At 48.7% G+C, this 27910-nt stretch overlaps 1 protein-coding gene across 1 annotated transcript in view; it reads right to left on the bottom strand.

The window, feature by feature from the left end:
- The window catches only part of LOC123749172 (uncharacterized), a 40493-nt gene extending 16240 nt beyond the window's left edge, over positions 1 to 24253 (bottom strand). Inside the window, exons 1-4 of the mRNA XM_069307970.1 lie at positions 24171 to 24253; positions 10388 to 10570; positions 6909 to 7076; positions 1 to 76 (exon numbers count right to left, since the gene is read on the bottom strand). The exon at positions 1 to 76 is cut by the window's left edge and continues 12 nt beyond it. Of these exons, the coding sequence (XP_069164071.1) occupies positions 1 to 76; positions 6909 to 7076; positions 10388 to 10551 (408 nt within the window). The 5' untranslated portion in view covers positions 10552 to 10570; positions 24171 to 24253. The remainder of the gene's footprint in view (positions 77 to 6908; positions 7077 to 10387; positions 10571 to 24170) is intronic.
- Between the last annotated feature and the right edge of the window lie 3657 nt (positions 24254 to 27910).

The following is a 27910-nucleotide window of genomic DNA, read 5'->3' as shown; positions in this document are numbered from 1 at the left end:
GGAAGGTATTGGCATCTCACACAGCCACCACTCTTTGTCACGGGGGCGGAAACAGGTCCTCAACAGCTGAACCTTACTGAAAACCATTCAACTTGGTTAATCCTTTTCCTGCCGTGTTTCACTGCTACTTCGTCGCTTATATGTTGTTAGGGAGTATTTTACTAATTGAAAATATTTATAAAATAAACAAATTTTGTCAAATAAATAAGAAATATGGTAGACGCCCATTAGAAGTTAATTTGCAAAAATGTTTTCACATTCCATAGCCAAAACAAACCCTATTTACCAACTTATAAGACACTTCATGTTAATTTAAGTGCATTACAAGGAGACCTCTGATACCTGGTCATTGTGCTAGAGTTAGCTTTCCTTAAAGCCATCAATAGTGCTCATATCAGAACTCCTGAAATCCCATCACGGTGCTTGGAGAAACGCTCCAGAGGAACTAAGACAATGCATCATGAAGAGAGTGTTAAAACACAAGCAAGCAGATGGCGAGCCTTGTCGGTTTCACCAGAGCGGACAAGCGACTTGTGTCTTCTGCTACATCAAAATATTAGATGAGCCACGACCTGCTAATTAATATGATAGTTCAACAATTACTTATATAAATCACCTATGAATCTCTATGGTTAGTAATGAGGGTGGTTATACCTTATTGGTAAAGGCAGCTGCTTCTCGATCTCAAGGTTTGACGCATTTATTGAGCCTTTTTTCTATTTACACGTTTAGGTTCATCTGCTTTTGTGCAGCTGCCTTAATCTATATGAAGGGGAGTACACTGTGTGTCAAGAACTAGCTGCCCGAGACTTTATTTATTTATTTATTTATTTATTTATTTATTTATTTATTTATTTATTTACTAGCTGTACCCGGCCACGTGTTGCTGTGGCTCAGCAATGCATATGCGTTGCTGAGCCACAGTAACCTTCCCTGTCTCACAGTCCTCCCCACCATTTCTCCATTCCCCGTCCCCTCGTCCTCCCAACCATTCCTGACACCCCTGTCCCCTCGTCCTCCCCACTACCCCCCCCCCCGGCCGCGTCCCTTTGTCCTCTATACTATCCCCCACTCCACTGTCCCCTCGTCCTCCCCACCATCTCGAACTCCCGTCCCCTCGTCCTCCCCAACATCTCCACTCCCTCGTCCGATGCATTCCCAATTGATCTGATGTTCCCATCAGAAAATTGGGAATGTCATATGATCTAATGTTCCCATCACTGAAATATTAGAAAAACAAATAAAAAAATTAAATGAAAAACAATAAAGAAAACGATAAATAAACTATACTCACGAAATGAACAGTATGGTAAACAACGCATCTCAATTCCAACACAATGTCACACAGAATAGTTAAATCAAACTGAAGAACATCGAAATCTATGATCATTCAATTTACCAATGAAAATGAAAACATTGAAATAGAATCGTAACATATTTTGTATAGCGTGTGTTGCTTTTACGTGCAACAGATGGCGCTGTTTAAAAAAAAAATTGATTTTACCTGACACAGGTGTGCCATATATATTGTAGGTACATAAAACATGCGTGTATTCGAGTGGAACTTTGTGTCAAAATTTCAAAGCAATCGGTGAAGAACTTTCGGAGATTACAGCGTGTGTTGCTCTTACGTCCAACGGATGGTACTGTTAAAAAAAAAAATTTGTTACCTGTCACAGGTGTGGCATGTACATAGTAGGTATATAAAAACAATTTACTACGACTAGTAAACCTTTGAGGATGTTGGGAAACCACTGTTGAAAGCCACACATTTAGATCATGAACGTCACCCGGTCTTAGAGTAGGATCGAGATGCAGAGTTTCTGGATGGCAAACATCACAGCAAGGCAAACAGATTAGAGGTGAAGCGCCGCCATCATACAGAGGTATTCAGAGACCATGCCGGCACCATGCGGCCTCAGTATCAACATCCACCGCTCAATCAAGGTAGGACGTGTTCTTCTGATTTGCAAACTTTCATCATTTATCTTTGATGGGGAAGATGGGAGTGTTTTCAGAAATAGCAGGGCACAAAGTATCTTATATAAGGCCATTCCCAAGATATTTGGGATCAATGAGTACGATATCAGACCCTATAAGCAAAGAAACCTGATCGCAGTGGACCAGCGAGAAACTAGAGCTTTCACACATTACTGACATCTGTGGATACGAAGTCAAGTGCTACAAACCACTAGAAACAGATTAGCGAAATATGTAATCTGACATGTTGTAGACGTTAGTGCAGACGACATCAAGGCACAACTTCAGGCAGATGGCATTCCAATCTTTGGATTAAAACAATTTATGCGAAGAACAAACGGAGAACTCAGTGATACAAGCACTGCTCTGCTTACCATTCAAGACTACATTCCCCCTGATAGGATTTGGTTAAACGACTTCCTTCATAAACTAGAGGTGTATGTACCACGTCCCACTCAGAGCTTTAGATGTATAGGTTTTAACCATACCTGGAAAGGCTGCACCAACGACATTAAATGTGGGAAATGCTCTGGTTCCGACTACACACAAAACTGTACATCAGATATACTCACCTGCTCAAACTGTGGTGGCGATCATGACATTAAATTTAAACAATGTCCTTCATGCATAGCAGTAGCAGCAAAAAAGCACATTCTCCCTACCACCAACCTGCAATACAGTAGTGCATTGAAATAACCTAACTCAGCCCATCATCAACCTCTATCTCACACTCAACCACAACCTTTACGTGTGCCTGATATGTCTGTCAACGACAATCCCGCACCCCCCCTCCCCTCCAGAGTCCAATCATCTTCCACTAAATGCACAACTGAGTCCTGATCCTGTTGAAACACTTGTCACTCACATCGAAAATGCACTAGAAAAGACGCTGGACAGACTTCAAATTAATTTCGTTACACAAGTAACACAACCCACCCCTGAGGCTGACCCAACAGACATCCCATCAACAGCTGCAGACACTGTCATCCGCCCAAACAAAGCCACCATTGCTGGACACAAATCGTTTGAACTGATGATGGAAAAACTCCTAAATAACTCCTTAGCACGCCTTACCAAAATCATTCCCCAGGCTGACTTGCCACAAACCCCAGCCACCAATACAAAGAGTAAGAAACGGCCCTTATCCACATCCAGGTATCCAACACCTACTACTTACTACTGGCATGCCATGGAAAACAGACGTATCCATAACCCAAACATCCTAAATGGCTCCCCTAACATTCATGACTTGGAACGCAAAAAGCATTAAAACATCCCTCACAGAACTTAAACAATTCCTTTACTCATCCAAACCGGACTTAGCTTTCATAACCGAATCCTGGCTCACCCCTAAACAAAATCCTATATATAAAAACTTTCCGATGCAGAGACTGGACAGACCCAACCGTATTGGGGGTGGTATTTTCCTCCTAACACGAAGTAATATGACATGTAAATCTGTAACACTTACACATTTTGTGAACGGTAAACTAGAAATTTTAGTATGCCTTATACCTTACAATGATACACACATATCCTTTCTGGGTATATACAACCCTGGTGGCACAATAAACTTAAATGAACTGGAATTCTATCTTAACCAATTACGACGCCCGATCATTGTTACAGGTGATCTCAATGCTAACCACCCCACATGGAGTAGAGGTACCCAAAATACTGCAGGCACCGATCTATATAACTACTTAAGACACGGCACCATATATATTCTTTTTTCGCCGCCCTATCTTGTAACCTACTTTCATTACAGAACCAATTATGAAGCCTCACTTGACATCTGCTTTGGCTTGGCGCACTTTCAACATGAACTACAGTTTCATACTGGACCAGATATGGGTAGTGACCACATACCCCCTCAGTATAAAATTTACTAACTTTCAGCCACCAACCCATCCCTTAACGCTCCCCAAGTGGAACATTTAGTAACTAGATAAAAAAATGGGCTGATATTGTCCGTCTCCCTGACGAGCCATATAAAAAACAAAGACGTCAACCCTCCCTACAGAACTGAGTCAATCTCCGGCGGGCCACAGCAGCAGCCACAAAAACCATATTGTCAGTAAACCTAGCCTCATGGGCAAAATTTTGTGACAACCTCATACCCACCACGCCATATTCAAAAGTCTGGGCTTCATTTAAAAGCATTAAAGGTCGACCAATATTCTTTTCGTTTTCCCTGATGATCAAAGGCTTGTTCTGTCAAACACCTCAGGAGCATGCAAATGTTCTTTCTGAATGCCTCAAAGTTACCCTCTCAACACCCTTCCTTCATGCCCAAGAACTCTCCCTCAGACAAGAAAATGACCGTGCCATACCGCTGCCCATGCTCGGCGTCGACAACATGTACACCTTATGCCAGCTACAACCCGCCTACCTCTTGACAATGCAACTGTCAATGCAACCCGCCATCTACAACCCGTCAATGCAACTGGAGAGGATGGAATTCCATATGAACTAATCAAATATCTTCCATCGACTGCACATAACACTCTTCTAAACTATTACTACTTATGCTGGACTCACGGAAATATTCCCTCACATTGGCAGACCAGTATTATTCTTCCTATCTTAAACCAGGAAAAGACCCATCCCAACCTACATTATACAAGCTTATCTCCTTACTATCGGTGAAGAACTTTCGGAGATTACAGCGTGTGTTGCTCTTACGTCCAACAGATGGCGCTGTTTTTCAAAAAAGAATGTTTTTTCCAGTCACAAGTGAAGCATGTATATAGTAGGTATATAAAAACACGCGCCTATTCGAATGCAACGTTGTGTCAAAATTTCAAAGTAATCGGTAAAGAGGTTTCGAAGATTTCCTTCACATGAAAATACAGTTTTTAAAAAAAAAAAATTTCCCAACACAGATGTGAAATATACATATTATGTATATAAAAACCTGCTCAGATGCAGGTTTTCAAAGCAATCGGTGAAGAACTTTCGGAGATTTGCGATTCTGAACAAACGAACATTTACATTTTTATTTATTTAGATTCTACTTCTTTTATTTTGGCACAGCTGCGCATAGAAGAGGAACAGTGTTGACGTGTTCTCACAGGTATGACGTTGACGAAACTTGAACCACGACGTTGATGAACCATGGAACACGACGATGATGAACCATGGAACACGACGATGATGAACCATGGAACACGACGATGATGAATCATGGAACACGACGATGATGAACCATGGAACACAACATGAAACATGACGTTGATGAACCATGAAACACGACGTTGATGAACCATGAAACACGACGTTGATGAACCATGAAACACGACGTTGATGAACCATGGAACACGACGATGATGAACCATGGAACACAACATGAAACATGACGTTGATGAACCATGAAACACGACGTTGATGAACTATGAAACACGACGTTGATGAACTATGAAACACGACGATGATGAACCATGGAACACGACGATGATGAACCATGGAACACAACATGAAACATGAAACATGACGTTGATGAACTATGAAACACGACGTTGATGAACCATGAAACACGACGTTGATGAACCATGAAACACGACGTTGATGAACCATGAAACACGACGATGATGAACCATGGAACACAACATGAAACATGACGTTGAGGAACCATGAAACACGACGTTGATGAACCATGAAACACGACGTGGATGAACCATGAAACACGACGATGATGAACCATGAAACACGACGTTGATGAACCATGAAACAAGACGTTGATGAACTATGAAACACGACGTTGATGAACCATGAAACTCGACGATGATGAACCATGAAACACGACGTTGGTGAACCATGGAACACGACGTTGATGAACCATGAAACACGACGATGATGAACCATGAAACATGACGTTGATGAACCATGAAACACGACGTTGATGAACCATGGAACACGACGATGATGAACCATGGAACACGACGATGATGAACCATGAAACACGACGTTGATGAACCATGAAACACGACGATGATGAACCATGAAACATGACGTTGATGAACCATGAAACACGACGTTGATGAACCATGGAACACGACGATGATGAACCATGGAACACGACGATGATGAACAATGAAACACGACGTTGATGAACCATGAAACACGACGATGATGAACCATGGAACACGACGATGATGAACCATGGAACACGACGTTGATGAACTGTGAAACACGACGATGAGGAACCATGAAACACGACGGTGAAGAACCATGAAACACGACGGTGAAGAACCATGGAACACGACGGTGAAGAACCATGGAACACGACGTTGACGAACCATTAAACACGACGGTGAAGAACCATGAAACACGACGTTGACGAACCATTAAACACGACGGTGAAGAACCATGAAACACGACGTTGATGAACCATGAAACACGACGTTGACGAACCATTAAACACGACGGTGAAGAACCATGAAACACGACGTTGACGAACCATTAAACACGACGGTGAAGAACCATGAAACACGACGTTGACGAACCATTAAACACGACGGTGAAGAACCATGAAACACGACGTTGATGAACCATGAAACACGACGTTGACGAACCATTAAACACGACGGTGAAGAACCATGAAACACGACGTTGACGAACCATTAAACACGACGGTGAAGAACCATGAAACACGACGTTGACGAACCATTAAACATGACGTTGACGAACCATTAAACATGACGTTGACGAACCATTAAACATGACGTTGACGAACCATTAAACATGACGTTGACGAACCATTAAACATGACGTTGACGAACCATAAAACATTACATTAATGAAGCATAAATATTATATATATATTTTAGCAATGTGAAGTCTTTGCTAGAGTTAGTTCATCTAATAATTCAAAAACTGCATTTGTTAATGTTTGTTTTATACAAAAGAAAGTTGGGCTCTGTACTTACTTACACAGATGAGTAACAGCTTTAAAATACTGTTGTTCATCTAATGGTTGATCTAAGTGCAAGATAAAATATCCGCCCTGAGCCCAAGTGCCGTGGCTGTTCATGGCCATCATGTCCTCTACCCTGTTATCCGCTGGGAAAAGCAGCTTCACCTCTTGCTCTTCATTCCTGAGGAAAAATAATAATAAATTTGAGGCATTATATTATGAGGGAGAAACTTTGAAATCAAATATCGTTCCACAATGAGAGTAATTGTTTAAACTTTCAGCAGAACACAAAGGTCAAGATTTTTTACACTTTTTCTTCTTGAAATAAAATCAAATGTTCATTAAAATCGATGGCGACCACTCGGTGTCAACAGGTTGTGTGGGAGCGGGTTCGGATTATACGATTATTGTGGATACACGGAAGTGTGTGCTCCTGGTATGGTGAGCCGCCAGCCCTGGGCTGGCAAAAGAAACCATCTTTCCACAACCATCATTCAGTCTGTTTTGTTAGTAGGCTCCTGTGGGAATTTTCTAACAAGTATTTAATATTGTTATTAGATAATTAAATGAACTGTATGAGTGGACTGTATGAGCGGACTGTAATAATATTTAATAACTTATCGGATGTTTCCACTTCCACAAAATTTGGGGATTAGACTTAATAATACTAAATCTAACTTGTAAATTAAATATATTTGTATAAATTCAATGGAAAAAATTATAAGTAAATAATTGTTATAAAGTAAACTAACTACAGTATCATAGATTCAGTTTAATAAGGCTTTGTTATCGAGCAGATTATTAGAAGTGCGTCTGATATTCTCCCGATATCAGTCAATTCCTAGCCTCATCGTGGTAGCGTCGTAGACACGTGTGATTCACAGTCTGAGGGGACAAGCTCCCGTTGGTATCTCTCCACGCTGTGGAAAATAGACATTGTAACTCCTGTAAGGTTAACATATCTTCAGCTAATCTCCATGAAAGGGATCATCTGTTTAAAGGCATTAAACTTACTCGGGTTATTTTGGATGTCTTGTTGCTAAACGGCCGGTTATTCTAAAAGGTGTGATGTGGTACAAACAAGCCACTGGGTAAAAGCCTCTTTCAAGCCTGGCAAAAAGATATCCAGAGAGACATTGCAGTAGCCATACACAAACTCAGACTTGGTTACAAATGCTGCTCAGAGGAAATAAACCCAATAGTTAAAGAGTGTAATATCTATGGAACAGATGCAGAGGCGCCACTATTGCACTACTTTCTGGAATGTTAAGCAACTAAAGCCTTGTGCATTAAACTCAACATTAATCCAAACAACTGCAGCTGCATTAGATGTAAATTCCACAGCGACTTCAATGATTAGAAAAGCAGTTGAAGAATGGGATACACTAGTGAACAGTGTCCATCTATATCCGTTACCAAGATAATGATACTAAAACAAGATTAAAACCAGTGCGCAAAAACAGAAGCGGAAAATAAACGGGAGAAAAGGAGGAAACCCCACCTCCACATAAAACTTTGACCCAAATACCACAGTAACAAGGTTATTGCGAGTAGGGAAAAGTGCGACTGAGCCACTGCACGAGCGATCCTGTAACATTGCAATGCAAGTTGCAGGAATGGCTCAGTCGCACAAGATATGGATGCTTGCAAAGTTGCAATTTGAATTGGTGCAAGATAATGATGATGATGACGGTTGTTGCAAAAAATACCTAGATGAATATTGCATGATGTTGTAAGTCGATGATGAGCAAGATAAATGTAGGAAAAACAATGCAAGATGGAATTGGTAAGGTGTATGAGATGTAAGAAAACAAAACAACACTATCAACAACAACAAAAACATCAACAACAACAACTTGCAATATGTTGCAAGACGATAGTGAGCAAGATGAAATTGGTTAGATGTATGAGATGGAAGAAAGTAAAATTGATACAGCAACAACAGCATCAACAACAACATTAACAACATCAACATGAATGTTACAAAATAAAAAGGTATATCAAAATAGAATGGACAAATATCAAAATGTATTTGGGTAAAATATCAAAAGGATCGTTCATTGAAGAAGGGTAATATGAGATGCAGGGAAATTAGATAGATAATAGAACTGAGTGATAGAAACAGGGAAGTCAAAATAGAGTGGACAAGTATCAAAATGATCGTTCAGAGGAGAAGTGGTGTATGAGATACAGGGAAAACCAGGAAGAAGTGAAAATATATAGTCTACAAGTATGTAAAATAACAAAAGAATAAAAGGAGTCAGAGATAAAATCGAAAAAAAACTTACCTTTGTCCGCGAGCAAGAGGTAACAGTAACATGAGTGTTACTGATATTACCCCACAACCCCAGTCAGTGTGTGTTGAAAATAATGTTATCTGTTGATAGTGACAAAAATCAAGATATACAACATAAAGAAACCTGTCTGGATAGAAGAAAGAAAACATAATCTTACCTAACTGGATGCAAAGGTAAGTCTGTTTTTTTTTATTTTATCTCTATCTCCTTTCTTATTTTAGAAACTTGTAGACTATATATTTTCCCTTCTCCGTTGTTTTCCCTGTATCTCATACACCCCTTCTCCTCTAAACGATCATTTTGATACTTGCTCACTCTATTTTGACTTCCCTGTTTCTATCACTCAATCACTTCCATTATCTATCTAATTTCCTTGCATCTCATACTACCCTTCATCTCTGAACGATCCTTTAAATATTTTCCCCCCGATACATTTTGATACTCGTCCACTCCATCTTGATATACCTTTACATTTTGTAACATTCATGTTGGTGTTGTTAATGTTGTTGTTGATGCTGTTGTATCAATTTTGCTTTCTTCCATCTCATACACCAATTTCATCTTGCATCATTTTTTGCTACATTTATCATGCTAACTATCGTCTTGCAACATGTTGCAAGATGTTGTTGTTGATGCTGTTGATGTTGTTGTTGTTGTTGTTGATAGTGTTGTTCTTGTTTTTTTAACATCTCATACACCTTACCAATTCTTTCTTGAATATTTTATTCCTACATTCATCTTGCTCATCGTCGACTTGCAACATCTTGCAATATTCATCTTGGTATTTTTAGCAACAAACGTCTTCATCATCATTATCTTGCAACATTCGTCTTGCACCATTTCAACTTGCAACGTTGCAACAATCCATATCAAGTACAAGTTCAAGTATGTTTATTGAGACCAGAAAAAATAGAGGTGAGAGAGGGGGAGGATGAAGGCACCAAAGTGGTGTGAGAAAGGGGGAAGAATGAAGTAGGGATAAAAGACCCATGTAGTTGTTTCAGTTCTTCCCAGTAATATATCTTCTGAGACAATGGGAAGAAGGGGAAAAATAGATGGGGAGGGGGGGGGACAAAGGGGGGACGGGAAAAAGTTAAAAGTTACTTTTAAAAAACTAAATTTTATAGGCTTACATAAGACATTTATATGCCTAATATTATTAATTATTGATGTGGCAATAAAGCATATATCTTACAATTGGGGCTGGCGGTGGGAGCTCTGTATTGGCATAACTGAGGAAAAAGGCCTGAGACGAGGTGTGGCCCGTTGTTGATTGAGGCGCTGCAAGATGGGGTACACCGGACGCCACACCCTCGCTGTTGACATGCTTCTTCCTACTACATAAAGAAGCGAAGACATGTTGCTTATGCACCGCTTTCTGTAAATGGAAAATGTTTTCTTTTGAGACATGTCAAGAACTGACGCAGATCTGACTCGCTTTTTTATTTGTAGTAATTGTGTCTATTTTTTACCTTGCTCGTGTGTCTTAAATGGGTCGCGAAGACCTCTTTTAGAACTTTTATTCAATAGATTTGTACACATTAAAAATTTTTATTTCTTTGGATAAATAATATTATTATTATACAGTTAGGTTATTTAGAATTTGGTGTAACCAATCACTGATGAACAATTATGCAATTTACAAAATAATAATGCACAAACTTTCAACATCTTGACAATATTCCATGCCCAAGTACGAGAGAAGACTGTTTAAATATATTGCATGCACATCCGGTACATTTTCCATCTTCTTCTACAGAACCGTCAGTTCTGTAGAAGATGTTTTGAAACGGTTTCTCAAAATCCAAATGTCGAATACACAATGTGTCAACTTTGTGAAAGAGAAAACATGCACTCCCTTGAACATAATATCGTAGAATGTCCCATATTGACTGACTTTCGTTCCTTGGCTGAGGTATGCTGATCTCTATATATACTATATGAATACTTTAACACTTGATGATATATTGGACTTATACCAAAGATTGACTATGTAATACATTTGTTATACAATGTATGTACCTATAACCTGTGCTTGTAAAAGCACCTTAATCACCTTCAGTGGTTAAGTGTGTCGTATCATACTAGTTTCTATAGAAGCTATCGTACCTTGGCAAAGTAGAAGAGACATACGTGTATGTATATACATGTGGATATGTGTAGGTATATGTGTATATATGTATATGTGTGTGTATTTGTATACAGGGTATGTGGAAACTGGTCAGAATTGCATTTCCACTTTGTAAACGCACATTAATGACGCTATGTAAAAAGACACCTCAAACACTGTTTATATATTGGACAGACGTAAATCTGTGTATTTATGTTTATAGGTTATATTACCATTATAAAAGAACTACAATCACCTTATGTGGTTGATTGTTCAATAAATCCCTGAAATATATGTTTAACAGATCTCTAACCCTGTCCATAAAGAACAGAAGGAAATACAAATACAAACAAATCCTAATACAAATATTTATTCAGATAAAGTACATACATACAGGGTAAGATACAAAAGTTGATGGATTTATAGATAGAGCTAGTACATACAATGCCTAAAGCCACTATTACGCAAAGCGTTTCGGGCAGGAAAAACACTAAGACTAAAACTTAATACTCATTGAGATTAAAGTATAAATTGTGTTGAGAAAATAAAAAAAAATAAGATAAAAAAAAGGGGGGGGGGGGGGTAACATGGCAGAAAAAATATCAAAAATACAATTTGGACAACAAACAGCATTGTTTAAACTAGTAGACATGGGTTGACATTTAGGGGTAAGGTAGGTTACAGGGAGTAAATTAGGTAATACTTAGCTTTTATCTTAAACTGGTTGAGAGAGGTACTGTCTTTAACATAATTGGGAAGGTCATTCCACATTCTGGGTCCCTTGATTTGTAAAGCATTTCTAGTATGATTAAGTCGTACTCTTGGAATATCAAATAGGTATGTGTTTCTGGTGTGGTGCTCATGGGATCTGTTACAACCTTCTAGGAAGCTTTTAAGGTCAAGATTGACATTACAGTTCAGTGTTTTTTATATATATAATACACATGAGAGAATGTGCAGTGACTTAATATCTAACATATTCAGAGATTTGAGTAAGGGTACCGAGTGATGTCTGGGGCCAGAGTTAGATATTGTCCTAATAGCAGCTTTGTGTTGAGTAATTAGAGGACGTAAATGATTTTGGGTAGTAGAACCCCAAGCACAAATACCACAGTTGAGATAAGGATAGATGAAAGAGTAAGTGTCACCAGGGCAGGGCGAGGTACGTAGTATCAAATCTTAGAAAGAATGCCAACAGTTTTTGAAACTTTTTTTTATATATTTAGAATGTATTTTATATTATATTTAAATAATTATATTATATTATTCTAATATCTAATAATAATATCTAAAATAATTATATCATATTATATTTAAAATGTATATATGCTGGTAAGCATTGTAAATGTGTGGCCACGTTTGTAGTAGAAAAAAGGCAAAAATAACAAAATAAAAAATTACCCAGAGACATCGTGACCACACCGACCCAGACTCAACAGTTTGCAGTGTGAATATCCCAGGCGTCACCCCTGGTCCCAGAGTGGCGGGAAGTCGGTTCTGCAGTGAGGGCAACTACGAGACTCTGAGGGGCTCCCACAGTTATAATAGAGGGAGGGGGTGACCCTGTGCCAGACAAGGGGGGAAGGGGGTGGCCTGTGCCAGACAAGGGGGGTTGCCTGTGCCAGACGACAGGGGGGAGGGTGCCTGTGCAGAACGACGGGGGGGGGTTGCCTGTGCCAGACGATGGGGGGGGGGGTGACTGTGCCAGACGACGGGGGGGGGGGTTGCCTGTGCCAGACGACGGGGGGGGGGGCGGGTTGCCTGTGCCAGACGACAGGGGGGGGGTGCCTGTGCCGACGGGGGGGGGAGGGTCCTGTGCAGACGACGGGGGGGGGTGCCTGTGCCAGACGACGGGGGGGGGGGTGCCTGTGCCAGACGACGGGGGGGGAGTTGCCTGTGCCAGACGACGGGGGGGGGTGCCTGTGCCAGAAAGGGGGGGTGCCTGTGCAGAAGACGGGGGGGGGGGGTGCCTGTGCCAGACGACGGGGGGGGGTGCCGTGCCAGACGACGGGGGGGGGGTTGCCTGTGCCAGACGACGGGGTGGAGTGCCTGTGCAGACGACGGGGGGGGGGGGCTGTGCAGACGAGGGGGGGGGGTGCCTGTGCCAGACGACGGGGGGAGTGCCTGTGCCAGACGACGGGGGGGTGCCTGTGTCAGACGAAGGGGGGGGTGCCTGTGCCAGACGACGGGGGGGGTGCCTGTGCCAGACGACGGGGGGTGCCTGTGCCAGACGACGGGGGGGGGGTGCCTGTGTCAGACGAAGGGGGGGGTGCCTGTGCCAGACGACGGGGGGGGGGTGCCTGTGCCGACGACGGGGGGGAGTGCCTGTGTCAGACGACGGGAGGGGGGTGCCTGTGCCAGACGACGGGGGGGGTGCCTGTGCCAGACGACGAGGGGGGGTGCCTGTGCCAGACGACGGGGGGGAGTGCCTGTGTCAGACGACGGGAGGGGGGTGCCTGTGCCAGACGACGGGAAGGGGGGTGCCTGTGCCAGACGACGGGGGGGAGTGCCTGTGCCAGACGACGGGGAGTGCCTGTGTCAGACGAAGGGGGGGTGCCTGTGCCAGACGACGGGGGGGGGTGCCTGTGCCAGACGACGGGGGGAGTGCCTGTGCCAGACGACGGGGTGGTGCCTGTGTCAGACGAAGGGGGGGTGCCTGTGCCAGACGACGGGGGGAGTGCCTGTGTCAGACGACGGGGGGAGGTGCCTGTGTCAGACGACGGGGGGGGGTGCCTGTGTCAGACGACGGGGGGGTGCCTGTGCAAGACGACGGGGGGGTGCCTGTGTCAGACGACGGGGGGGGGGGTGCCTGTGCCAGACGACGGGGGGGGTGCCTGTGTCAGACGACGGGGGGGGGTGCCTGTGTCAGACGACGGGGGGGGGGTGCCTGTGTCAGAAGACGGGGGGGGGTGCCTGTGTCAGACGACGGGGAGGGTGCCTGTGTCAGACGACGGGGGGGGGTGCCTGTGCCAGACGACGGGGGGGGGTGCCTGTGCCAGACGACGGGGGGGGTGCCTGTGTCAGACGACGGGGGGGGGGGTGCCTGTGCCAGACGACGGGGGGAGTGCCTGTGCCAGACGACGGGGGGGGTGCCTGTGCCAGACGACGGGGGGAGGGTGCCTGTGCCAGACGACGGGGGGGGGTTGCCTGTGCCAGACGACGGGGGGGGTGCCTGTGTCAGACGACGGGGGGGGGGTGCCTGTGCCAGACGCCGGGGGGGGGGTTGCCTGTGCTCAGACGACGGGGGGGGTGCCTGTGCCAGACGACGGGGGGGTGCCTGTGCAGACGACGGGGGGGGGGGTGCCTGTGCCAGACGACGGGGGGGGGGTGCCTGTGCAGACGACGGGGGGGGTGCCTGTGCCAGACGACGGAGGGGAGGGGGGTGGTGCCTGTGCCAGACGACGGGGGGGGGGTGCCTGTGCAGACGACGGGGGGGGGGGTTGCCTGTGCCAGACGACGGGGGGGAGGTGCCTGTGCCAGACGACGGGGGGGGGTGCCTGTGCAGACGACGGGGGGGTTGCCTGTGCCAGACGACGGGGGGGGAGTTGCCTGTGCAGACGACGGGGGGGGGGGTGCCTGTGTCAGACGACGGGGGGGGGGTGCCTGTGCCAGACGACGGGGGGGGGTGTGCCTGTGCAGACGACGGGGGGGGGGTTGCCTGTGCCAGACGACGGGGGGGGGTGCCTGTGTCAGACGACGGGGGGGGTGCCTGTGTCAGACGACGGGGGGGGGTTGCCTGTGCCAGACGACGGGGGGGAGTGCCTGTGCCAAACGACGGGGGGGGTGCCTGTGCCAGACGATGGGGGGGGGTGCCTGTGTCAGACGACGGGGGGTGCCTGTGCCAGACGACGGATGGGGTGCCTGTGTCAGACGACGGGGGGGGGTGCCTGTGCCAGACGCCGGGGGGGGGGTGCCCGTGCCAGACGACGGGGGAGGGGGTGCGTGTGCCAGACGACGGGGGGGGGGTGCCTGTGCCAGACGACGGGGGGAGTGCCTGTGCCAGACGACGGGGGGGGTGGCCTGTGTCAGACGACGGGGGGGGTGCCTGTGTCAGACGACGGGGGGGGTGCCTGTGTCAGACGACGGGGGGAGTGCCTGTGCCAGACGACGGGGGGGGTGCCTGTGCCAGACGACGGGGGGGGTGCCTGTGTCAGACGACGGGGGGGGTGCCTGTGTCAGACGTTGGGGGGGGGGTGCCTGTGCCAGACGACGGGGGGAGTGCCTGTGCCAGACGACGGGGGGGTGCCTGTGCCAGACGACGGGGAGGGTGCCTGTGCCAGACGACGGGGAGGGGGTGCCTGTGTCAGACGACGGGGGTGTGCCTGTTTCAGACGACGGGGGGGGGTGCCTGTGCCAGACGACGGGGGGGGGGTGCCTGTGCCAGACGACGGGGGGGTGCCTGTGCCAGACGACGGGGGGAGTGCCTGTGCCAGACGACGGGGGGGTGCCTGTGTCAGACGAAGGGGGGGTGTGCCTGTGTCAGACGACGGGGGGGGGGGTTGCCTGTGCCAGACGACGGGGGGGAGTGCCTGTGCCAGACGACGGGAGGGGTGCCTGTGCCAGACGACGGGGGGGGTGCCTGTGTCAGACGACGGGGGGGTGCCTGTGCCAGACGACGGATGGGGTGCCTGTGTCAGACGACGGGGGGGGGTGCCTGTGCCAGACGCCGGGGGGGGTGCCTGTGCCAGACGACGGGGGAGGGGGTGCAATGTGCCAGACGACGGGGGGGGGTGCCTGTGCCAGACGACGGGGGGGAGTGCCTGTGCCAGACGACGGGGGGGGGGGTGGCCTGTGTCAGACGACGGGGGGGGTGCCTGTGTCAAACGACAGGGGGAGGTGCCTGTGCCAGACGACGGGGGGGGTGCCTGTGCCAGACGACGGGGGGGGTGCCTGTGTCAGACGACGGGGGGGGGGGGTGCCTGTGCCAGACGACAGGGGGGTGCCTGTGCCAGACGACGGGGAGGGGGTGCCTGTGCCAGACGACGGTGGGGGGGTGCCTGTGCCAGACGACGGGGGGGGTGCCTGTGTCAGACGACGGGGGGGGGTGCCTGTGCCAGACGACGGGGGGTGCCTGTGCCAGACGACGGGGGGAGTGCCTGTGCCAGACGACGGGGGGGGTGCCTGTGTCCAGACGACGGGGGGGTGCCTGTGCCAGACGCCGGGGGGGGGGTGCCCGTGCCAGTACGACGGGGGAGGGTGCCTGTGCCAGACGAGGGGGGGGGGTGCCTGTGCCAGACGACGGGGGGAGTGCCGTGCCAGACGACGGGGGGGTGCCAAGGCCAGACGACGGGGGGGGGGTGCCTGTGCCAGACGACGGGGGGGGGGTGCCTGTGCCAGACGACGGGGGGGAGTGCCTGTGCCAGACGACGGGGGGGGGGGGTGGCCTGCGTCAGACGACGGGGGGGGGGGCGTTGCCTGTGCCAGACGACGGTGGCGGGGTGCCTGTGTCAGACGACGGGGGGGGTGCCCTGTGCAAGTCGACGGGGGGGGGTGCCTGTGTCAGACGACGGGGGGGGGGGTGCCTGTGCCAGACGACGACGGGGGGGTGCCTGTGCCAGACGACGGGGGGGGGTGCCTGTGTCAGACGACGGGGGGGGGTGCCTGTGCCAGACGACGGGGGGGTGCCGTGCCAGGACGACGGGGGGGGGCTGCCTGTGTCCAGTCGACATGGGTGCGGGTGCCTGTGCCAGGACCGATCGGGGGGTGCGGTGCCTGTGCCAGACGACGGTGGGGGTGGTTCCTGTTGTCAGACGACGGGGGGGTGGTGCCTTTGCCAGACGCCGGGGGGGGTCGCCCGTGCCAGACGACGGGGGAGGTTGTGCCTGTGCCTAAGCCGACGGTGGCGGGGGGTGCCTGTGCCAGACGACGGGGGAGGCCGTGCCCTTGTGCCAGACGACGGGGGTGTGCCCTGTTGCCAGACGAACGGGGTGGGTTTGCCTGTGACAGACGACGGGGGGGTGGTGCCGTGTTGCCAGACGACCGGGGGGGTAGTGCCTGCTGCCAGACGACTGGGAGGGGGGGGAGTGGCCTGTTGTCAGACGACGGGGGGTGGGGTGCCGGTGTGCCAAGGACGACGGGGGGGGTGCCTGTTGTCATGACGACGGTTTGGGGGTGCTGCCTGTGCAAGGACGACGGTCGGGGGGTGCCTGTGTCAGACGACGGGGGCGGGGGTGCCTTGTTCAGGACGACGGGGGGGGTGCCCGTGCCAGACGACGGGGGAGGGGGTGCAATGTGCCAGACGACGGGGGGGGGTGCCTGTGCCTGACGACGGGGGGGAGTGCCTGTGCCAGACGACGGGGGGGGGGGTGGCCTGTGTCAGACGACGGGGGGGGGTGCCTGTGTCAAACGACAGGGGGAGGTGCCTGTGCCAGACGACGGGGGGGGGGGGTGCCTGTGCCAGACGACGGGGGGGGGTGCCTGTGTCAGACGACGGGGGGGGGTGCCTGTGCCAGACGACAGGGGGGGGTGCCTGTGCCAGACGACGGGGAGGGGGTGCCTGTGCCAGACGACGGTGGGGGGGGGTGCCTGTGCCAGACGACGGGGGGGGTGCCTGTGCCAGACGATGAGGGGGGTGCCTGTGCCAGACGACGGGGGGGGGTGCCTGTGCCAGACGACGGGGGGGGGTTGCCTGTGCCAGACGACGGGGGGTGGTGCCTGGGCCAGACGACGGGGGGGGGTGCCTGTGTCAGACGACGGGGGGGGGTGCCTATATCAGACGACGGGGGGTGTGCCTGTGTCAGACGACGGGGGGTGCCTGTGTCAGACGACGAGGGGGGGGGTGCCTGTGCCAGACGACGGGGGGGTGCCTGTGTCAGACGACGGGGGGAGTGCCTGTGCCAGACGACGGAGGGGGGTGCCTGTGCCGACGACGGGGGGGGTGCCGGTGTTAGACGACGGGGGGTGCCTGTGTCAGACGACAGGGGGGGTGCCTGTGTCAGACGACGGGGGGGCTGCCTGTGTCAGACGACGGGGGGTGGTGCCTGTGCCAGACGACGGGGGGGTGCCTGTGTCAGACGACGGGGGGGGGGTGCCTGTGCCAGACGACGGAGGGGGGTGCCTGTGTCAGACGACGGGGGGGGTGCCTGTGCCAGACGCCGGGGGGGGTACCCGTGCCAGACGACGGGGAAGGGGGTGCCTGTGCCAGACGACGGGGGGTGCCTGTGGTAGACGACGGGGGGGAGTGCCTGTGTCAGACGACGGGGGGGGTGGCCTGTGTCAGACGACGGGGGGGGGTGCCTGTGCCAGACGACGGGGGGGGGGTGCCTGTGTCAGACGACGGGGGGGGTGCCTGTGCAAGACGACGGGGGGGGGGTGCCTGTGTCAGACGACGGGGGGGTGCCTGTGGCAGACGACGGGGGGGTGCCTGTGCCAGACGACGGGGGAGGTGCCTGTGTCAGACGACGGGGGGGGGGTGCCTGTGTCAGACGACGGGGGGGGTGCCTGTGTCAGACGACGGGGGGGGTGCCTTTGTCAGACGACGGGGGGTGGTGCCTGTGCCAGACGACGGGGGGGGGGTGCCTGTGTCAGACGACGGGGGGGGGTGCCTGTGTCAGACGACGGGGGGAGTGCCTGTGCCAGACGACTGGGGGGGAGTGCCTGTGCCAGACGACGGGGAAGGTGCCTGTGCCAGACGACGGGGGGGGGTTCCTGTGCCAGACGACGGGGGGGGGGGTGCCTGTGTTAGACGAGGGGGGGGGGTGCCTGTGCCAGACGACGGGGGGGGGGGGGTGCCTGTGCCAGACGACGGGGGGGTGCCTGTGCCAGACGACGGGGGGGGGGTGCCTGTGCCAGACGACGGGGGGGGGTGCCTGTGCCAGACGATGGGGGGGGGTGCCTGTGCCAGACGACGGGGGGGAGTGCCTGTGCCAGACGACGGGGGGGAGTGCCTGTGCCAGACGACGGGGGGTGTGCCTGTGCCAGACGACGGGGGGGGGTGCCTGTGCCAGACGACGGGGGGGAGTGCCTGTGCCAGACGACGGGGGGGGAGTGCCTGTGCCAGACGACGGGGGGGGGGTGCCTGTGCCAGACGACGGGGGGGGTGCCTGTGCCAGACGACGGGGGGGGTGCCTGTGCCAGACGACGGGGGGGGGTGCCTGTGCCAGATGACCGGGGGGGTGCCTGTGCCAGACGACGGGGGGGGGGTGCCTGTGCCAGACGACGGGGGGGCGTGCCTGTGCCAGACGACGGGGGGGGTGCCTGTGTCAGACGACGGGGGGGGGGTTGCCTGTGCCAGACGACGGGGGGGTGCCTGTGCCAGACGACGGGGGGGGGGTGCTGTGTCAGACGACGTGGGGGTGGTGCCTGTGCCAGACGACGGGGGGGGGTGCCTGTGCCAGACGACGGGGGGGGGTGCCTGTGTCAGTCGACATGGTGGGGTGCCTGTGCCAGACGACGGGGGGGATGCCTGTGCCAGACGACGGGGGGGGTGCCTGTGCCAGACGACGGGGGGGGGTGCCTGTGCCAGACGAGTGCTTATGGGAATATCCTTGATAAAGAGATACATCAGCTCTCGGGAAGCAGCTATCTTGTTTTAAATGCGTCGACCTCACAGTGAGCCAGATAACATGTGTATGATATTGTGCAGTTGTTGTTGTTAGAGATTTAGCTACTTAAAACAGAAATTTTCATGTAGCACGGGCTATAGTGAACCTATAACTGAGTTCGGTTATTCGCGTTTCTGTGATATTTGGATCAGCGTTTTAAACAGATGTGGGGTTTGCTCCTTTTCTCCCATTTCTTTTCCACTGAATTCGGTTTTAGCGCACTGGTTTTAGTCTTTTGTTTTATTAATGTTATCTTGGTGGCGGATATATTGTGCTGTGATATACCACGACATTATACCAGTGTGTAAGTGTCACCCCTTTCTCCTACCCAAGTGTGTACTGTCCCCACCCCAAGCCGAGAGGTTAGCATCAATGCCTACCTCACACCCACAGACAGTGCTGCATACAGAGTCCCAAGACTCAGAAGAAATCCCAATCAAGATCGAAGTGTTCTTGACAAACACGACCCACACGGGTAACCGCAAAACCTTCCAAGAGCGTATACGAACTCAGCAAATAAAATTCCAACACAACATTCCCGGTGCTAAAACGAGGGACGTCTACGAACATATAATGTTTCATGCTCTCAGCCAAGCTCCCCAAACCATTCAGCAGATAAGCAGCAATATGATTAACACAATGCGCAACGGACACGCATCGATCCCAAACAATCACGGTGTGGTAGAGACCCATCAATTTCCCTATAGCCATCCAGTCATTAACAATAATTCAACACAATGCTACACAGTATCTCTATAAACATCCATATATGATGAAACACTTGTGATGAACCTCTCACACACTCACAGCTCCCTGACAAGAGGGAGCCAGCTTAGCTTAGCTGCCACACATGTGTCAGCAAGGCGGACAGCCCGCTGCTTTCATAACTCTCACTGTATTTCCCACTTCTAGACTTTCCTTTATCAGTGCCTCTTCATCCTCTTTACTCCCCCCCCCCCAAAAAAAAGCCGGGAGGTGCCGGACCTCTCACCCCCCCTCTCCAGCCCCACCAATGAGCCTCCTGCTTCCCACCTCCTCAGCCACCCGGACAAACAGGCCGGCGGGATGATGGGGAATTAGCTCGACTACCATCATCTTTTCTCCGGTCGTGATGGTCGAGAGGTTAAGGGGTCCTGTGCACCAATTGCAAAGTGCTTCTGGCAGTATGGGTTCGAGTCACTTCTGGGGTGTGAGTTTTCAGTTTATATATATATATATATATATGTATATATATATATATATATATATATATATATATATATATATATATATATATATATATAATATATATATATATATATATATATGTCGTACCTAGTAGCCAGAACGCACTTCTCAGCCTATTATGCAAGGCCCGATTTGCCTAATAAGCCAAGTTTTCATGAATTAATTGCTTTTCGACTACCTAACCTACCTAACCTAACCTAACCTAACTTTTTCGGTTACCTAACCTAACCTATCCTATAAAGATAGGTTAGGTTAGGTTAGGTAGGGTTGGTTAGGTTCGGTCATATATCTACGTTAATTTTAACTCCAATAAAAAAAATTGACCTCATACATAATGAAATGGGTAGCTTTATCATTTCATAAGAAAAAAAATAGAGAAAATATATAAATTCAGGAAAACTTGGCTTATTAGGCAAATCGGGCCTTGCATAGTAGGCCGAGAAGTGCGTTCTGGCTACTAGGTACGACATATTATATATATTATATATATATATATATATATTATATATATATATATATATATCTATATATATATATATTAATATATATATATATATATATATATAGAGAGAGAGAGAGAGAGAGAGAGAGAGAGAGAGAGAGAGCTGGAGGAACTCTACAACTTGTGACAAGTAGCTTTGCACCCTCCTGACAAGTGGAATCTTGGAGTTATCTTGAGATGATTTCGGGGCTTAACATCTCCGCGGCCCGGTCTTCGACCAGGCCTCCTTTTTGTTATACACCCCCAGCAACAGCCCGTAGCAGCTGTCTAACTCCCAGGTACCTATTTACTGCAAGGTAACAGGGGCATCAAGGTGAAAGAAACTGCCCATTTGTTTCTGCCTCCACCGGGGATCGAACCCGGAACCCAGGACTACGAATCTGAAGCGCTGTCCACTCAGCGGTCAGGCCTCTACAAGCATGTAGGGCATGCTTGCAAGCATGCTCCTACCCTGCATGTAACCAATGTTGTAACCCTTTTTGTGTAATGAAATTTTAAAATAAAGTTAGATAAATATAAAATATATATATTTAAAATAAAGTTAGATAGGGAGCCGGTCGGCCGAGCGGACAGCACGCTGGACTTGTGATCCTGTGGTCTTGGGTTCGATCCCAGGCGCCGGCGAGAAACAATGGGCAGAGTTTCTTTCACCCTATGCCCCTGTTACCTAGCAGTAAAATAGGTACCTGGATGTTAGTCAGCTGTCACGGGCTGCTTCCTGGGGTGGAGGCCTGGTCGAGGACCGGGCCGCGGGGACACTAAAAAGCCCCGAAATCATCTCAAGATAACCTCAAGATATATATACACACACACAAAAAAAAAAGGGGTGGTAGGAGAAGAAAATATCACAGTGTTCAGTGAGGATTCACAAGGTCTTCTCTGAGTACTCTTTACTTTCTTCTCCGAGGCTTCTCCGATTTATGATAGATGTTCCCTTCGGGAATCATAATTTCAAAATGAATACCAAACATCTTGTTTCAGATTCTTTACTTTAAAAAGCATGACGTTTCGAATACTTCTCGTATTCATCGTCAGGTCTAAAAGAAAAACAACAGAAGTCGCAATAAAACAGGTAGCCAAGAAAGAACGCTTACTGAACAAAATTACCTATCAGAAGAACAGAGATAGCATCGATACTTAAGTGTTTGTGATAAAACAAAACACTTAAGTATACTTGAAGTGATGAAAACGAATAAAACTTTATGACTATCACATGGATAATAAAAGCTAATTCCATCAAATAATAATAAAAAATAACTAATAAAACAAAACACAGTGTTAAACTTACGTAAAGTGATCAAACGAAGTGGAACTTAATAATTAACACATTGATAATCAACGCTAATACAACACTTATAATAATGACTACACCCTTACAAAAAATGTATATAAAACACAATAAAAATATAAAACAATTGAAAAATACTTGCCAAAACCTTATAAAAAAAACATAAATATCAGACAAAACTAAACACCAAAAATGTATTGTACGTCTTAATTAAACACTTATAACAATATACAATATCCACACTTGAAATAAGTAAAAAGAGAAAAATCATATCCAAACCAGCATTCTCGGATATTGGAAATCATTGTCATGAGTTGAATCATTCTCTGCTTGAATCCGATTTTAAAATTCAGGAAACTTGTATGAATGATCAGTTGGATTTGAGAATAAGGGAATTCTTGTATATCAGGGAGCTGCGGCCTCTGCTAAATAATAACCTTTCGGCTGTTCAATTGTACACTGTATGATGTACACTAGGCCTTGCATTTTTATTTATAGTTCATGCTGGCGGTTTTTAATTTTTGCTTTAGTCTACATGATTTGTCTCTACTTATTTCAAGTGTTGATATTGTATATTGTTATAGTGTTTAATTAAGACATTCGGCACATGTGAGGTAGACGGAGTGAGGTGTTGTGTGGTATTCCATTTACCTGGGCTCCAGGAGACTCGAACCGAACCATGGAAGCGGTCGATACCGCTTATAGGCCTCACACGTGTGAAGCCTATAAGCACTATCGACCGAGCTATTGAGTAATCTTAATAAGGAAAGTTTCCAGGAGCAGCATCCTGCTGCCAAACTGGAAATGTTTGTTGTGTGGTAGTTCCAGGAGTCAGGTTAGTAGGTAGATGAGTGAATGTGTCTACACTAAACAGCAGGTGATTAACCTGTAGATACATGGTAGACAGGTGAAGAGTTGCTGTGAGAACACAGAGAAATAACAATGACGTGATATAGTCTGGAGAAAATTATTAGGACTAAGAAGGAGAAAATTATTAGTATTATCGCTAAAGCGATAAATGTGAAAAGTAAGGCAAGAATCTGGAAGCCTATAGAATGTTGTCACTCATTCCCAGCGTCGCTCCAAAAGATTTATCTAGAGGTGACATATAAGGTACTGGTTACGTGAGACGGATTGCAGCCCAAGAGCATAACCCACGACGCTTCTATATGAATGAATAACTGTGTAAAATAAAAGAAACCCATCGCCCCTACCCAGAGACCGACTCATACACTGGTCGAAATAATTCTTCATAATATTATAACAGTGAGAGAGAGCGGATACTGACGACGGCAGTACCGTGCTTACCGGTCCTTTCCGTAACCGTGTCTGGCCAAAAATGAGCCAGGGAGCTGCCCAGAGAAATCAGTACAAGCTGCCTATCTCCCCACCTATATACTCAACAGTGACTCAGCTGGTCACGCTCTCCATCATTGACGCGTACTGCGTGAAGGGCGCAACTGATACCCAGGCACTCGAGGGAAACCCAATTGCTCCATCTCCTCTTCATTCGAGCCTTATAATCATAAAATGTGAGGACTTATGAATCACCATGAATTCACTTTTGAAAGACAGAGAGAGAGAGAGAGAGAGAGAGAGAGAGAGAGAGAGAGAGAGAGAGAGAGAAGAGAGAGGAGAGAGAGAGAGAGAGAGAGGAGAGAGAGAGAGAGAGAGAGAGAGACAGAGACAGAGACAGAGACAGAGAGAGAGAGAGAGAGAGAGAGAGAGAGAGAGAGAGAGAGAGAGAGAGAGAGAGAGAGAGAGAGAGAGAGAGAGAGAGAGAGAGACAGAGAGAGAGAGAGAGAGAGAGAGATACAGGAGAGAGAGAGAGAGAGAGAGAGAGAGAGAGAGAGAGAGAGAGAGAGAGAGAGAGAGAGAGAGAGAGAGAGAGAGAGAGAGAGAGAGAGAGTGAGTGTGAGTGTGTGAGTGTGTGAGTGAGTGATAGAGTGAGTGAGAGAGTGAGAGAGTGAGAGAGTGAGAGAGTGAGAGAGTGGAGAGTGGGAGAGTGGGAGAGTGAGAGAGTGAGAGAGTGAGAGAGTGTGAGTGAGAGAGAGAGAGTGTGTGTGTGTGTGTGTGTGTGTGTGTGTGTGTGTGTGTGTGTGTGTGTGTGTGTGTGTGTGTGTGTGTGTGTGTGTGTGTGTGTGTGTGTGTGTGTGTGTGTGCATGTGTGTGTGTGTGTGTGTGTGTGTGTGTGTGTGTGTGTGTGTGTGTGTGTGTGTGTGTGACTCACCTATTTGTGCTTGCGGGGGTTGAGCTTTGGCTCTTTGGTCCCTCCTCTCAACTGTCAATCAACTGGTGTACAGATTCCTGAGCCTACTGGGCTCTATCATATCTACATTTAAAACTGTGTATGGAGTCAGCCTCCACCACATCACTGCCTAATGCATTCCATCTGTTAACTACTCTGACACTGAAAAAGTTCCTTCTAACGTCTCTGTGGCTCATGTGGGTACTCAGTTTCCACCTGTGTCCCCTTGTCGCGTCCCACCGTGTTGAATAGTTTATCCTTGTTTACCCGGTCGATTCCTCTGAGGATTTTGTAGGTTGTGATCATGTCTCCCCTTACTCTTCTGTCTTCCAGTGTCGTAAGGTGCATTTCCCGCAGCCTTTCCTCGTAACTCATGCCTCTTAGTTCTGGGACTTCTAGTGGCATACCTTTGGACTTTTTCCAGCTTCGTCTTGTGCTTGACAAGGTACGGGCTCCTTGCTGGGGCCGCATACTCCAGGATTGGTCTTACATATGTGGTGTACAAGATTCTTAATGATTCCTTACACAGGTTCCTGAACGCTGTTCTGATGTTAGCCAGCCTCGCATATGCCGCAGACGTTATTCTTTTTATGTGGGCTTCAGGAGACAGGTTTGGTGTGATATCAACTCCTAGATCTTTCTCTCTGTTCGTTTCATTAAGTACTTCATCTCCTATTCTGTATCCTGTGTTTGGCCTCCTATTTCCACCACCTAGTTTCATTACTTTGCATTTACTTGGGTTGAACTTCAACAGCCATTTGTTGGACCATTCACTCAGTCTGTCTAGGTCATCTTGTAGCCTCCTACTATCGTCCTCAGTTTCAATCCTCCTCATAATTTTTGCATCATCGGCAAACATTGAGAGAAACGATTCTATATCCTCTGGAAGATCATTTACATATATCAGAAACAGTATAGGTCCAAGGACTGACCCCTGCGGTACTCCACTCGTAACGTCTCGCCAATCTGAGACCTCACCCCTCACACTGACTCGTTGTCTCCTGTTACTTAGGTACTCCTGTATCCAACGGAGTACCTTCCCTTTCACTCCAGCCTGCATCTCCAGTTTTTTCACTAGCCTCTTGTGTGGCACTGTGTCAAAGGCTTTCTGACAATCCAAAAATTGCAGTCTGCCCACCCTTCTCTTTCTTGCCTTATTTTTGTTGCCTGGTCGTAGAATTCAAGTAACCCTGTGAGGCAGGACCTGCCATCCCTGAATCCATGTTGATGCTGTGTTACAAAGTTCTTTCGCTCCAGGTGCTCCACTAGCTTTCTTCGCACAATCTTCTCCATCAGCTTGCATGGTATGCAGGTTAGGGACACTGGTCTGTAATTCAGTGCCTCCTGTCTATCCCCTTTCTTGTATATCGGACTACGTTAGCTGCTTTCCAAATTTCTGGCAGTTCCCCTGTTGCCAGTGATTTGTTATACACCATGGAGAGCGGGAGGCACAGTTCTTCTGCTCCTTCCTTTAGTATCCAAGGGGAGATTCCATCTGGGCCTATAGCCTTTGTCACATCCAATTCTAGTAAACACTTCCTTACTTCCCCGCTGGTAATCTCAAACTCTTCCAGTGGTTCCTGGTTAGCTATTCCCTCTCTTATCTCTGGGATTTCTCCTTGCTCTAAGGTGAAGACCTCTTGGAATTTCTTATTCAGTTCCTCACACACTTCCTTGTCGTTTGTAGTGAATCCTTCTGCCCCTAACCTTAATTTCATAACCTGTTCTTTACTGTTGTTTTTCTCCTGATGTGGCTATGTAGCAATTTAGGCTGAGTCTTTGCCTTGCTTGCGATGTCATTTTCGTATTGTCTTTCTGCCTCTCTTCTCATCCTAACATATTCATTCCTGGCATTCTGGTATCTTTCTCTGCTCTCCAGTGTCCTGTTATTCCTATAGTTTCTCCATGCCCTTTTACTTTGCTGCTTAGCTAGCCTACATCTCTGATTAAACCATGGGTTTCTCATCTTCATTTCACTGTTTTCCTTTTGGACTGGGACAAACTTGTTTGCTGCGTCCATGCATTTTTGCGTGATGTATTCCATCATATCTTGGGCCGTCTTTTCCCTGAGCTCTGTTTCCCATGCTATATCTGCTAGGCATTTTCTTATCTCCTCATAGTTTCCCTTTCGGTATGCTAACCTTTTGGTTTCGGTATCCCTCCTCGAGTTCAATAACCCTTCTTCAATCAGGTACTCAAACACCAATACACTGTGGTCGCTCATTCCTACTGGGTCCTCAAAACTGACTTCTCTTATGTCAGAGTCGTTCAGGGTGAAAACCAGGTAGAGTCTCGCTGGTTCGTCATTTCCTCTCATCCTTGTGGGTTCACTGACATGCTGGGTTAAGAAGTTTCTAGTCGCCACCTCCAGTAGTTTGGCTCTCCACGTATCCTCGCCTCCATGCGGTTCCTTGTTCTCCCAATCAATCCTGCCGTGATTGAAGTCCCCCATGATGAGCAGGTAGGATCTATTTCTACAGGCAGAAGAGGCTGCCCTCTCAATTATAGTGTTAACTGCCATGTTGTTGCTTTCGTACTCTTGACTGGGTCTTCTGTCATTTGGTGGAGGGTTATATATTACTGCTACTACTATCCTTGGTCCTCCCATTGTCATGGTGCCTGCTATGTAGTCTCTGAAACCCTCACAGCCCGGGATAGCCATCTCCTTAAAACTCCATTCCTTTCTCATGAGTAGGGCCACTCCTCCTCCTCCCCTACCTTCCCTCTCTTTCCTTATTATTGTGTACTCCTGGGGAAACACGGCATTCGTTATGATTCCAGAGAGTTTTGTTTCAGTGAG

This window comes from Procambarus clarkii, chromosome 61, assembly GCF_040958095.1.
Source record: "Procambarus clarkii isolate CNS0578487 chromosome 61, FALCON_Pclarkii_2.0, whole genome shotgun sequence".
NCBI classification, from domain to species: Eukaryota; Metazoa; Arthropoda; class Malacostraca; order Decapoda; family Cambaridae; genus Procambarus; species Procambarus clarkii.
Note: the sequence above shows the minus strand (reverse complement) of the source record. Positions and strands in the feature narration are given on the sequence as shown.